Below are 14,573 nucleotides of genomic sequence, written 5' to 3' on the forward strand. Positions count from 1 at the left end.
ATTGCTGCAGGGATTGAGGGTGTATAGTTTATAGGCATCCAGGGCACATCTATACTGAAAACTTCAAACTAATTTAACTAGAATGGGCCTTCTGCATAAAAGGCTTTTTAAAGCCTACCATTTTATGAGAATGCAGAGAAGGCCTGATATGTTGAACTGCAATAATTAAAGTTCTTATGTTTGGAAAAGGGGGTGCTGATGCTACATTTTGGCTAAATCATTTGAAGGGAGGAGCTGTTTTTTAGTTGATTTTTCAAGCATCATTATTCAGATGCTTGAAAAATCACATAGAATAAGCAAGCTTTCCTGCTAGTATGGCAGTGATGGAGCACTAGTGGCAAGAAACAACCTGAAGCAGAAACAAAATGGGCCTCAGAATCATGCAAAAGGCACATACAGCTTAAAGAATGTTTTGTGCGGCTAGCTAGTGACATTTTTTGTGCAAAACACAGCCATTGAAACCACATTTCAGAAAGGGTATATTCTGTGTGGGGCTTCCTTATCCTTGTGTTCTTTATACCTAAATCTCTCCTTATACCCAACAACAAAAGTGAGTGCTGTTATTTATTTCCTATTGGATAAATAAAGGCTTTGCAAGGAGGCCATTTATTGTGGGGAAATAACTCAGAGGGCAAATGCTATGAAGACACGCTTCCTTCAAATTCAATTCTCAGTGGCCTCAACTTTTTTCATTCATTCAGTTTAAACAAAATAAGAAAGAATCATGGGGCCAGATGTAACTTTCATAGCATTAAGTTGGATTGGATGGCCCTTGTGGTCTCTTCCAACTTTATGATTCTATGTTTGCTCTCCCATTAAAAAGTGTTTTAGTCTCAAATATTTTCATGGGATCTGAATGAGACCTCATGTCTCTTTTGGTACCAGAGTATTGAACCTGTTCAATTCTGGCCAACTATTTCTGATTGCATTCCAGAAATCAGCACATCTATTTTGGACCATAACTCCTGAGCTAACACAATGCAGACCAGCAAATAGTGTCAGCATTTCATCAGTTTTGCTGTTATAGTTACACAACCAACCTAGATTCAATCGAGATTTTATCACTCACGTCATACAGGAGTTTGGTTGGTGTTGTTTTGTTTTCTTTACCTTTTATTCTCCTATCTGTGAAGATAAACTGATGTACAAACGTTATTCCTCTGTTTATTTATGCCTGGGATGCTGACAAATAAAATGGACCAATCAGCTCTTGATGGCAGTAGCCAGAAGTTTAACAAGAGTAAATCTACAATAAAAGCATCATGTCATCAGATCCAGTTTTTTTAAAAAAAATTCTGTAGTTTTGATGATAAGCAAAGTACACAGTCTGTATCTACATTCCTGTGAATGCCAAGAACAATGGTTGCTTACATTGCTTCGTTATCTATTAATTACAATTTTTTGCTTCTGTAGACTTTTTGTGTGCAAAAACTATTTGCCCTTCTTGCAATCACATTTCTTTTAACATTTGTTCTCAGGCATAATTCAGAAATACTGGCAAACTGCGTATAAGGCAACTTGATTCCATTTAGGACTCTGTTCTGTGTACATTCTCTTCATCATAGGCATTTCATTAGTACTGTATGCATAATGCAAAAGTAACACACCCCACTGCTTTCCTTGGATTTCAAAACATTATTAGGACTATGAAAGTAGACTTTTTCCTCCCTCTTAAGAAAAACTTCTGTGTACATTTTTTTTTCTAGGCAAATCTAGCTTTGACACATTGCTGCTTGGGAGTCTTTGCTTTTGCACATGCCTGGCCCGAGGAGCTGGAAAGCTCCCCTATGTGATGAAGTGTAGAAGGACTCTAATGAGGCAGCCAAGGCACTTGCCTCAAGGACTTGATATGGTGTGTCACAGCCTCTTATCGTCAGCAGCTTTTCTTCCAAATTAGCTGGAGTTTCATAGCCAAACTAATTCATTGCATTCTCAGCTTTTGTATAATAATCCCAAACATATCTAATATGTAGCTAGAAAAAATAGGGTTTGAAAGATCTCTATATAGGGTTCAGCATGGGATATATAATCTTTAGTAAAATGGTAGTGGCAGTGGTATATTATTTTCCAAAAGAGAACCAGAGTGGACTACAACAGCAAATGCTCATACAGGAAAACTAATACCACAAATTGTCATGAACAACCACCAAAATATTATTTGATGTTGTGCATCTTCAGTTTCTTTCTGACTTATAGCAAGCCTAAGACAATCCTATTATGGCAGTTTCTTGGCAAGCTTTGTTGTGGGGGGTTGCCCTTCCCCTGATGTTGAGTGGTTGTGACTTTTCCCAAGGTCACTCAGTGGGTTTCCATGGCCAAGTAGGAATTCCAACCCTGGCCTACTGTCATAGTCCAATGCTCAACCATGTTGGCCTCAGAACTAAAAACTATTAAAATACTGGTAGTTATTATAAACTAATGGAATGTCAAGAGGCAATAGATGTAAGTTAATGTAAATGTCAACTTAAAACCACAAGTTATATTATTCTTAATAATAATAATAATAATAATAATAATAATAATAATTGATTTCTAGACCACTCCCCCCCCCCAAGCGGACTTAGAGTGGTTTACACACAAAAAGGCAAAAATTGAATGCCCAAACAAGTGCAAATACATCAAAGCAATAAGACGTAATACAAAATAATAACAGTAAACGAATTGCATGAAAAAAATGACACCATCAAAAATGATATTAATCAGACATTGCTTTTGTTTCACATCTTAAAGTCCTTTCTGATGTATGGTGACCCTGTTTTTGCTCAGAGCATGTTTACTTTTTTCCTTCTTTGGAGGCTGAGAAAGTGGGAATTGCTCAGAGTGACCCAGTGGGTTTTAATGGCCAAGCAGAAATGGGAACCTTATTTTCCAGAGTCATAGTCCAATACTTAAACCACTATACCAGGTTGGCTCCAACATCATAAGACCACACAGATACAAATAGACTGTTTTTTGCAGTATGTTTAAGTGCCAATTTATACTTTAGATTGTTTAGCATTTTCTTCCAATTCCTATATCAGTTTTGCTGCAACTTCGCTGAAGTATAATTTCCAATTCACATTTCTGCTGTCATCTTCAGTACCCACAGGAAGGTAAACAAGAAATGTCAGAACTTCATCTGGGAATGAGTAAAGGCCAAAATGGCATGTTTAGCTTTTTAGCATTCAAGCTAATGCTGTTCTTGCTGATAAACCTGCTATTTATATGCAGCAGTCAAGGATACTGGAGTGCCCAATGCTAAATGTCCCCTGTGCCCTCTGATATCCTGAACAAAAGTTGTTGGCCACAATTCAGGGCAGACTTACTATGTATACCAGATCTGTTTAGTCTAAAAGGAAAGAATGGATCATACAGTAGCCTTTGCAAGCTTCATTTTATATAAGATCAGACAAACAGTTCACGCTTATATATTTTAAGTGACACTTGGCTAATTCCCACGATTCCCTAGATCTACAGAATGACCAACTTTGATGTCCAAAGTGTCTCTATATAACAATGGCTCTCATTTTTTCTCACTTCATACAAAGACTTTGAATGTTTCTGAAATTGTTGTGCTGCTATTTATGCCAATAGTTTTCAATTTTTGCTCTCCAGATGGGTTGGACTACAATTTTCAAAATCAATGGCCTTTGGTGATACTGACTGGAATTTATGGGAGTGGAAGTTTAAAATGGCTGAAGAACCAAAGTAAAAATAGTTGCTTAGGTAACTCAAGTACATATTGGGCTGTTAACCACTTTCCCTCATATTACAACATTAATACCATTTCTTTCAGCAAACTGCTTTTTTGTTGTTGTTGTGTCAGGAGCGACTTGAGAAACTGCAAGTCGCTTCTGGTGTGAGACAATTGGCCGTCTGCAAGGACGTTGCCCAGGGGACGCCCAGATGAATTGATGTTTTTATCATCCTTGTGGGAGGCTTCTCTCATGTCCCCACGTGAGGAGCTGGAGCTGATAGCGGGAGCTCATCCGCCTCTCCCCGGATTTGAACCTGCTACGTTTTCATATTTTTTTTCTTTATCATTATTTTCATTTATAAAATCAGAGCAAATGATGTTAAAGGGGCCATAAAGAGGAGGGACGGAGAAATAGTTGATATTTAGCATTTGGTTCCAGGACTCCCGTGGATACCAAAATCCATAGATGCACAAGTTCTATTATATACTGTGGCATAATTAAATCCCATGTATGAAACTGCAGACAACTCAAATGAGTGTCAGAGAGAGCCTGAAGATCTGTGAAATTTTGGGAGGCTACAGCAAGATAGCCATACACATTCGTGTAGTAACCAGCGCATGGCAAAATCAAGGTTTGCCATAGTTGATTGAATATGTGACTGCAGAACCCATGGGTATAGAAGACCAACTGTATATGACTTTTCAAATGCAATGTCATTAATATATATTTCACAAAATGTTTAGCTAAGCATGTTCATTTCGTGCATTAAGTATTTCTAAGATGTTTGCACAATAAGTGGCATTAGTAAATGTAAACAATAAAAATGTTAACATTCAAACAGAAGCATAATTAACTAATTAAATTCCTTACACTGATTACTGCCTTCAGTGATATATAAAGAAGAAAAGAGGAGGACAATTTAGTGTGAACTTGAGCTTCCCACATAACAACTGGCTCATTGCAGGATGAAGAAGAAGCAATATTGCTTTGAACAAGCAAAAAAAATCTCTGCCCACCAATCTTCTGGTCTGTAGTATATGACAACTTATGCTTGTGCATTTTCCCTTTTTATTTAGATATTTTCTGGCATCTCAGTCACCCAGTTTTAATGCTGGATGATCAGTGAATCTGGCATGGCTTCAGTCAAAAGGGGGAACCAGTGCTGATGTTATGTCATGCATTTTATCAAAAACATATTCAAGCAATTTTTCATCTTTTGTCCTAGTTTCTAGTCCTGATTTTGTCATTACAACATACAATGTATGAAGGAGACTAAATCTGCAAAAGCAGTAATCTTGTCCAAACAGATGAAGGAAAACCCATGCCTGGCAGCTTTCAAATGATGGCAGCTGTTATTTTTTTATCTCTGAGTCCTGGAGGTGTGCTTTGTTTGCTTCGCTGGGTGCCTTGCATGGCCCACACTCATCCCATCCATGCATTTAGTATTTTAATCAGAGGCTTTATCAGTCCTGTCCAGCTATTGCAGTGTGTCACAGGGGTAGCTGTGTTAAGCCCCCTATTTATTATTTGGCATCTTGTTTTTTGGAATACATATTTGGTGAAATACTGACACAAGTGCTGAATAATTGTAGAAGTTTTGAAAAAGATAGAAACACACAAAGGTGAGCACACAGCCATTTCCATCCATTCTATTCCTCCGTTTTGGCCTCAGAAGGATTTAATTGGAAAAAGTCTGCCCTGTTTCTGGGGCCAGAATTTGAACTGGAAATAGCCTTCATTGGATATTAGAAGACTTTGCCTACACCTGCAATTCACCTCATGCCTTTTGATTTTCTATTTAATTGGCTAAAAAGGCCCATCTATCACATTTTAGGGGGTAGAGGAGCAACTTTGCTGCATACCCTTCTGATTGTGTTGTACTGGAGAGAGGCTTGATCAATCAATTGATTAATTGAATGGTTGATTGATTGATTGTAAGATATACTTTAGAGCAGGGGTGTCAAACCCATTTTCACCACGGGCCACATCTGACTTAGAGTTGCCTTCAAAGGGCCGATTGGGATTGTAAGACTGTATAAATGTAACAATGTTGCCCTGGCATTAAAAGCCTCGCAGGGCACATAAAATGACATGGTGACCAGATTTGGCCTGCAGGCGTTGTGTTTGACATGTGTGCCTCTAAGGCAGGGGTCCTCAAACTTTTTAAACCGGGGGCCAGTTTACTGTCCCTCAGACCGATGGAGGGCCGGACTATAGTTTTTTTAAAAAAAAATCAATTAAAAAATTCCTATGCACATTGCACATATCTTATTTTGCTGTGTGGAAGGACCCTTAGAGGGGGTTCTTTCTAGCCCTCTTTAGGCAGCAATTCCAGGAGCAGAGAATGGGAAATCTTCCTATTTTTAGTCTGAACAAAATCTAAAATTATAACTGTAAATAAATAACAATACTCAAACACAGGGGAACTCCAGACAAGAAACAATCAGGGCCAGCTAATCACCTCTCAACAAAGGATTCTCCCTAAAAACTGTCAGGCTATGAAATGGCAATCAAGGTGGCCAATTGAAACATTCATACCTACCTCCAACAGACAAGAGTTCTTTCTCCCACCCTGGATCTTCCAAGATTTTCCTGGTTAAAGGTTTTCCTCTGACATGAAGTCCAGTCGTGTCTGACTCTGGGGTGTGGTGCTCATCTGGATTTCTAAGTCGAAGAGCCAGCGTTGTCTGTAGACACCTCCAAGGTCATGTGGCCAGCATGACTGCATGGAGCACCAGGGCAGCCTCCCTTGGACAGCGTGAGCCTGCCAAGGGAGGAGCAGGCCCGCGCGGCTTACTTGCGAGTAAAGCACCTTTACACGCAAGTAGACCACGCGGAGCAGCCTCCCTTGGCTGGCTCACGCTGTCCATCGGGCCTGCCAAGGAAGGAGCAGGCCCGCGCGGCTTACTTGCGAGTAAGGGAGGCTGCTCTGTGTGGTCTACTTGCGTGTAAAGCGCCTCGCCAGGTGCTTTACGCGCAAGTAGACCACGCGGAGCAGCCTCCCTTGGCTGGCTCAGGCTCCCTTGCCTGGCTCAGGCCCGATGCACAGCGCGAGCCTGCCAAGGGAGGAGCAGGCCTATGCGGCTTACTTGGCTGGCTCAGGCTTTCCATCAGGCCTGATGGACAACGTGAGCCTGCCAAGGGAGGCTGCTCCGCGTGGTCTACTTGCGCGTAAAGCACCTCGCGAGGTGCTTTACGCGCGAGTAGACCATGCGGAGCAGCCTCCCTTGGCTGGCTCGCGCTGTCCATCGGGCCTAACAGATAGCGTGAACCAGCCAAAGGAGGGGCACTGTGTGTGGGGGGGGGCGCTCCTCCTCCGCGGGCCGGATCAGGGCCCTTGGCGGGCCGTAAGTGGCCCGCGGGCCGTAGTTTGGGGACCCCTGCTCTAAGGCTTCCTTGACTAAGAAACTCGATTAAATTCATGGGCTTATCAGAAGTTGACAGGCAGCTTGAAAGCACAAACACATCAGAGAAATGCTGGTGCTGTTCATCTACTTGGTGAATAAAGTTCCAAATCTGCTTTTGAAAAAAAAAACTTTTTGTGAGCTTGTGAACTAAAAAAACAACACCAACAGTAAAATATTACAGAAACTAGCTGAGCTTGTTGACCAAAAGATCACAGGTTTGAATCCATGGAGCGGTGTGAGCTTCCGCTGTCAGCCCCAGCTTCTGCCAACCTAGCAGTTTGAAAACACGCAAATGTGAGTAGATCAATAGGTACGGCTAACCTGGGAAGGTAACGGTGCTCCATGCGGTCATGCCGGCCACATGACCTTGGAGGTGTCTATGGATAGCGCCGGCTCTTCGGCTTAGAAATGGAGATGAGCACCACACCACAGAGTTGGACACGACTGGACTTAATGTCAGGGGAAAACCTTTACCTTTACCTAGCTTTCTTGCATTGGCAAACTCTGCAGAGGATGGTTTTGGATTAGCCAGCTTGACGTCTGTTAACAGCAAACCCTCTTACCCCCTACTTATGATCTTAGTTTATCACCTATTTTATTCATATTCCCTGTTATTTTGTTCCATGGCTCAGGGAACAGTTTTGAACAGTTCCTTTTTTGGACTACAGCTCCCAGCCTCCATTATCCATCCATAATACCCCTTATCCATAATAAGGGGTAGAGACACTACAGTCCTCTATATTCGTCCTTTCTCAGACCAGGTGCTGAGGAGTTATAACGTTGACATTCGCAAGATAAAGAAATAAATTAGTAATAATTATTTTAGGTAGGGTACTGCTTCCTCACTCTGTTTCATCACACTCAGCAGACTGGGCTAAAGGCACCTTAAAACTTTATCGATCTGTGCAGGTAGGCAGGATTGAGGACTGTTAGAGAATGAATCTCCAAGAAGGAGACATGTCACAGGGTTCAGTCTTTTTCCCAAATATGTTGTCATGAGCCAAAGGACTACTCCCAGGGCTTATAGATGAAAAGCAGTGATTAATGTAGAGATTATACACTCGAAAGGAGCAGTCTGTGTTGATAATGTTTGGATGCATGATATGCATTCCTGCAATTGTGTAATCAGCTAGCCCTTCACTCCTCTCTGGGAGGTATTTTCTTTTACTACAATCTTTTCTGTAACTAGAATCTATCTCTTAATCAAAGCTTTAAAAGATAGTCGCACAATGTTTGTGATAATTCTTTTTTGTATTCTTTATTCATGGCTAAGTTCAGTGCAGAAAGATAGTATAGCAACTTTTTAAAATAAAGGAATACAATATTTATACTTTTAAAGATAGAGACAAGAGACTATTGAAGCAATAATAATGTGGTACAATGGATAATTTGTATTAAAGTGTAATGTAATTGTTAGCACATTGAACTGGGAAATGGGTCAAGTTCCCATCGATTTATGAAACTTACAGAGTGACCTTGGTCTAGCCAGTCTCTATGAGTCTAGCCTAATTGACAACATTGTTGTGAGGACACTGGGGAGGAAGAGGGCCTCTTGAAGTCATGAAACACCGTACCACATATATATTTAACCAAAAGGAAGAGGGGCCGACCAAGGACAAGATGGATGGATGGCATCCTTGAAGTGACTGGACTGACCTTGAGGGAGCTGGGGGTGGTAACGGCCGACAGGGAGCTCTGGCGTGGGCTGGTCCATGAGGTCACGAAGAGTCGGAGATGACTGAACGAATGAACAACAACAACAATAAAATATGTCAATGATGTATTTCTAACATAAGATATGCTCCATAGGAATTGGACTGATGGTTTAACTTTTAAATCCTTTACCTATTTTTGAGCTCGTACATGTAATTGTGTTATTCTGAGTTAGTTAACTAGACCATCCAACCACAAATTATGTCCACTAGCTGATGGTAGCTTTCCTGAGTTTCATGCCATGTCTTTCCGCATTATCTACTACTGGTCCTTTCTCAGAAGATGTTGGGGACTTGGCATGGGTCCATCCATATACAAAGCATGCTCCAAGCTATGAACCTTTGCTAACTGCATTGTAAATGTGCATTGAACTCTGCAGGACTATAAAACATTTGTGTGGTTAAATTACTAATTATTGCTTCCAAAGTCACATCTACTTGACATACTGTAACAGTTCTTGCCTTAAAAGGCTCTTACCACAATCCAACATTAGCCAGGGTTATAACATTTCTAATACTAATTATGTCAGCAGTTATTATGTGTCTGCTTAATTCTTTCATATTGAAATTGATAGTGTTACTTTTTTGCTACAATGTGGCTAATGTTAGACTTTAGGCACCCTAGTACTGTTGGCCTTCCATATCCTTAGATTCTGTATCTACAGATCCAACCATCCACTGCTTGAAAATATTTTTTTTAATCCAAAAAGCAAGTCTTCATTTTGCAATTTTATATTAGGGACACCATTTTACGATGCCATTGTATATAATGGGACTTGAGCATCCATTAATATTGTACAGAATGCAGTGGATACCAAGGGCATACTTTTGCCATTTCTGCTACAATGATTGACATAACTAATAACCTGGAATGAATTGCTCATTTGTTTTATTTAACTATTTAGTTAGAGATTCAAACTCCAATATGAGTGAATAGGCTTAAATAAGTCTACACGTTGGTTAAAAATGATGATTTTCTATGCTAAAAATGTTGTGGTACAGAATGAAACCTATCATAACAAAATCAGCATTAGCTTCTTTTAGTTGTGAAATGGCATTTAAGGAAATAGATATCACTTTCCCTCTTAGTATTGAATCCTTTGTTGCATGCAAGGATTTTTATTTATTTGTTCTTAGTGCAGTTCCTCCAGATGTTTATGAGAGTAGCATAAATGAAAACCTTCCATTACTTTAACTTTTCCACTGGACCGGAAATATACTGATTACATATTCATAATTTTTGTTTTTAAATACCCAAATAGAATATTTTTGCTACAAACTCTAAGTATTTATTAACACACCAAAGAAGAAGAATACATTTTCCTTGTACTATTGATATTGTGTTTATAGCTATAATCTGTTGTTGCTCTGCATCTTGTTTTTGTTGCCGTAAACTGCCTTGAGAAAGGCAATATAAATAAGTTTTGGAAACACGCTATAAAAATGAAATGTAAGGATGGGACCATGATTAAGTGTTTAAATCAAATTCATATATTCTGCTGTTGGTATTAAATGGAGAAGGGAAATGGCTACCAGTTGTATTATTTATGTATTGGGGATTATGACACAATACAAAATGACCTCTAACCATACACTTAGTGGTCACTCTGGTGTCCAACCATGTTTAAAGAGTAAGACTTCTTGGTTGCCCTTGTTAACCTTTGCCAAGAAAGGGACAACTGGAGGATATAAACCTGCTGATTATCTTGGAATTTTCAATAATTTACACTATTGGTAATGAGCAAATGTATGCAAAGTCAAAACAGAATAGGTTAGCATCTACCAAAATATTCTTAAAGATGGGAAGAGAGAGCAATATTGTGGCTTATTTTTAAACCAATACAAAAGAGCCCTCAACACATCTGTTTGTCTGACACAGTTGGGATATATTCTGGTTTTTCCCAGTGCAAGAAGAAGAAGCCCAAGGTTTGCATGGTCAATTCCAAGCCTTCCTCCAAGGCCTAGAGATGGGGAGAGGTGTTGACATGTAATAAATGGATAACCGCAGTATTGACAATTGGGAGGAACAGCATACCCTTTAAAATAATATATATGTGTTTGTGTGTGCATGCACACATATTTCAAATGTTGCTTTGAAATAAGCACTTTGCAGCACATCAGATTTGTGCTGTCCTCTTCCCTCAGAGTAGAAATGCAAACTCAGCTGCTCAAATACTAGGCTGTTGGGTATATCTTATTAGGAAGTAGTTCTAACAGGCACCCACTGTGGTGTGCATACTATTCTCCTCAAGTATATGATCTTCACAAAAAGGAAAGCTCTCTTAGGTAATGAACCCAGAATTTTCTATAGATGAAAAAGAATGACTTTGTTACTCAAGTTTTAGTCTTTTTCTTTAAGCTAGTGTTTGCAGCATCTTGTGTCTTTAATCCATTATACCAACAAGCATAATCAATATTACTTTTGCAAGAAAAATCATAGAGAGGTTGAAGTTGGTATCCATTTTAAAAATGTGCCGAATAATCACTGTGCTCATTTGTTGGTTTCTTCTTCTGTTTTTCAGGTTCACACATTTAGGGGTCCGCACTGGTGTGAATATTGTGCCAACTTCATGTGGGGCCTCATTGCTCAGGGAGTGAAATGTGCAGGTAACTAATGATTCAGATTGTTTAGTTTTATACGCTTCTGCTACCTTAAACTGCTTTTCCATTTCATAATAAAATGTGCTCTCTCAATCCTGAAATGAATCCAGTTATAGCTAACAAAAAGATTCCCACTGGTATGACAAAAAGGTAAATCAGCCCTTTATGTTAATCACCCAATATATTGGTGATTTGGCATTCAGCCTTGCCACATAAAAATAATAAAAGTAATAAAACAGAGACTAAAACAATTGTAAAATAATAATTAAACAGCAGTAGGTGCAACAAAAAGCAGTAAATTAAACCTTAAAGCTTGCCTGGTTATGCATCATTATCAGTTGTAGGAATCAGAGTGATTGAGTCCAGTATATAGCAGGCTGCTTGTGAGAGAGTGGGAACTCATACGTCTTTGGAATACAGTTAGTCCTCCACATTTGCTTTCATTAAGGATGCAGGTCCCCCACAAAGTTGGAAAAAAACATAAATAAAAACACACTCTAGGAATCTTGAGGCACTCCAACACATTTTTGTGATCAACATTCACTTGAATTTGATGAAAGAATTGCAGTAGAGGACCTAGAGATTCCTAGAGAGGAGTTTGGTTTAGGAATCTTGTTAGGTCCTCTAACATGACTATAATCAGCCCCTGGGCATAGAGTTGCACTGAAGGACCTAGACTACAGATTCCTAGAGAGAACGTTTTTATTAAATGTGGAAATAATCAAATCCACAGAAATGAAACCCACAGACAGTGCTTTAGATTTCATAAGGAACTATTTTTGTTATTGCATGGATTGCATGTGACCAGGAGGGCTTTTCTGTAGCCCTTGGGCCATCTGATAAAAAAGAAATTGAGAATTGTTGTCTTAATGTCGCCCCCCAGAACATGTGATTCCTTTTTAAATTGCTACTCACATACAAACACATACAGCAGCTAACATCACCTGGAAATGACCACAACATCAATTTCAGTTGTATAGTATTAAGTGCAGCCTTTGGAGAAAATGGAGAACTCCAAAATGGGACAGATGTCATTCTTCATAGCTTTGAACCCTGGGCAAGAATATCTCTTTTAAGAAGTTAATTTGCATTTCTTTGGGAGGTTTTCTGTTGTTGTTATTGTAGTAGTAGTAGTAGTAGTAGTAGTAGTAGTAGTATTTTTTCTGAAAAAATTGACTCCATGTCCTAGAGGTAGTTAAGTTGTTCTAAAGAACTAATAGAAACATCCATAATTTAGTGGCAATATCCTACTACCGTTTCCTTATTAATGGTTTTAGTGTGGCATTCTCCTAACTCACAGAAGTAGCCTTCCAAGCTCTGCTGTGACCATTCTGAATCCAGGTGTTGGCTGCTTTGTGGACAAATCCTTGTATGCAGCACATTTTAGGATTCCTTTTACAATATTGCATGCTCATAGAAATTGGTATGGGGAGAGTGATGTATATTGCATTTTCTCCAATAAGCAGTAAATTAATCTTTAGCTCGAGAGCTTCCTGGTCTTTTTTCAGAGTGAATTCATAATCAGAATATCTTTTCAGCGGTGCATGACATACCATGGCAACTAGCCTGCACTTTCTCTCTTCTGTAGCATGTGGGTGGTTTGTGTCCTGATGGATATGGTTTATATAATGTTCTTTCATGCACTATGCGTTCCCACCTACATTAAAATAATCCTTTAGGCCCTGATTTTTCCAAAGCCTTGAGTGGGAGGGAGAAAAAAGGAAAGTAGCTGCCTGTCTCATTCTGAACAAAACAGAGAATAAAGCCAGTTCCAGAGCTTCTATTCTATCTCGACCTTTCCATTTTCTCGAGCTTTCTTTTTGCTTTAGTGACTCACAGTACTAAAGCTAAAGAGACCCATCTCCTTGACAGCAGTGCTGTGGTGGGAGGAAGACAGTGTTTGTGCCCAAACAAGGAAGCCTGACACTGTGGTAGCAGGTTGAATAATTGGCCACAACATAAATGTGTATACCCCAATTATTGATCATCTGTATTCACAAAGTCAAATAATCTGTCATAAATCAATGATCTAGAGGTAGGCAGTATGCTGAGGGAATATGGGCCCCAATGATTTAAAGACTGATAAATGTGCCAAATGTTTTGCAAACTGTACAGGTCTGGTAAACATCTAGACTGGCCAGACGATTTTAATCAGCTGGACATGGGTTCCCCTGCATCCATCCAGATTGCAGGTCACAAACCCCTGTCTCTCCACTATATTCCCCATCCCCAAGTAACATATAACTCATGCCCAATGCCCCATCTTCTCTTCAATATCTATCAGTTGTGACAAAACAGCAAATTTAACCAATGTTCAATAGGAATGAGGGAGGGGGATGACCTAATGCAAATCACAGGCAAGAATTGCAAGACTGTGTCCATATACAGCTGCAAGGAAACCCTGGGAAAGGTGGGGAAAAACATACTCCCATAACATGGTAAAGTTTCTTTCTGGTCCCTGAAGGTGACCAGTCATGCATGTTGCACAGAAAGGCCCTATCTACAATACTTAAGTATTTTTGCTAACCATTTGGTTTTCTTAGTACAAACTCCACAGATGTTGGGAAGAATGTACTAACTTGCATTTTAAAAAGCAAAACCTTTTACTGATTAGCCAGATCAGTCACTGCCAGAAAGGAGAGAGTTTCATCTATGCTGACGATTGTGCCATCACCGCTCAAGCAGGGAGCTTTGAGATGGTTGAACAGAGTCTCTTCAAAGCTTTAGGTGCTCTTACTGCCTATGACAGGGAAAACCAGCTGATTCCTAATCCATCTAAAACACAGACATGTGCTTTTCATCTTAAGAACAGACAAGCATCTCAAGCTCTAAGGATTACCTGGGAAGGAACCCCACTGGAGCATTGGAGCACACCCAAATACCTGGGAATTACCCTGGACTGTTCTCTGACCTACAAGAAGCAGTGCTTGAATATCAAGCAAAAGGAAAGAATATCATTTGAAAGCTGACTGGCACAACCTGGGGATCACAACCAGATACAGTGAAGACATATGCCCTTGCACTTTGCTACTCTGCTGCTGAGTATGCATGCCCAGTGTTGAACACATATCACCACACTAAAACAGTGGATGTGGCTCTTAATGAGACATGCCGCATTATCATTGGATGACTGTGCCCTACACTACTGGAGAAATTACACTGTTTAGCCAGTATTG

The 14,573-nt window shown here is 39.8% G+C and overlaps 1 protein-coding gene across 2 annotated transcripts in view; it reads left to right on the forward strand.

Annotated features, from left to right (window-relative positions):
• CHN1 (chimerin 1) overlaps positions 1 to 14,573 on the forward strand; it is a 136,802-nt gene that overhangs the window by 101,723 nt on the left and 20,506 nt on the right. For both annotated transcript variants that reach the window (XM_060779405.2, XM_060779396.2), the window contains one exon: positions 11,319 to 11,403. In XM_060779405.2, coding sequence (XP_060635388.2) covers positions 11,319 to 11,403 — 85 coding nt within the window. The remainder of the gene's footprint in view (positions 1 to 11,318; positions 11,404 to 14,573) is intronic.

This window comes from Anolis sagrei, chromosome 1, assembly GCF_037176765.1.
Source record: "Anolis sagrei isolate rAnoSag1 chromosome 1, rAnoSag1.mat, whole genome shotgun sequence".
Taxonomy (NCBI): Eukaryota; Metazoa; Chordata; class Lepidosauria; order Squamata; family Dactyloidae; genus Anolis; species Anolis sagrei.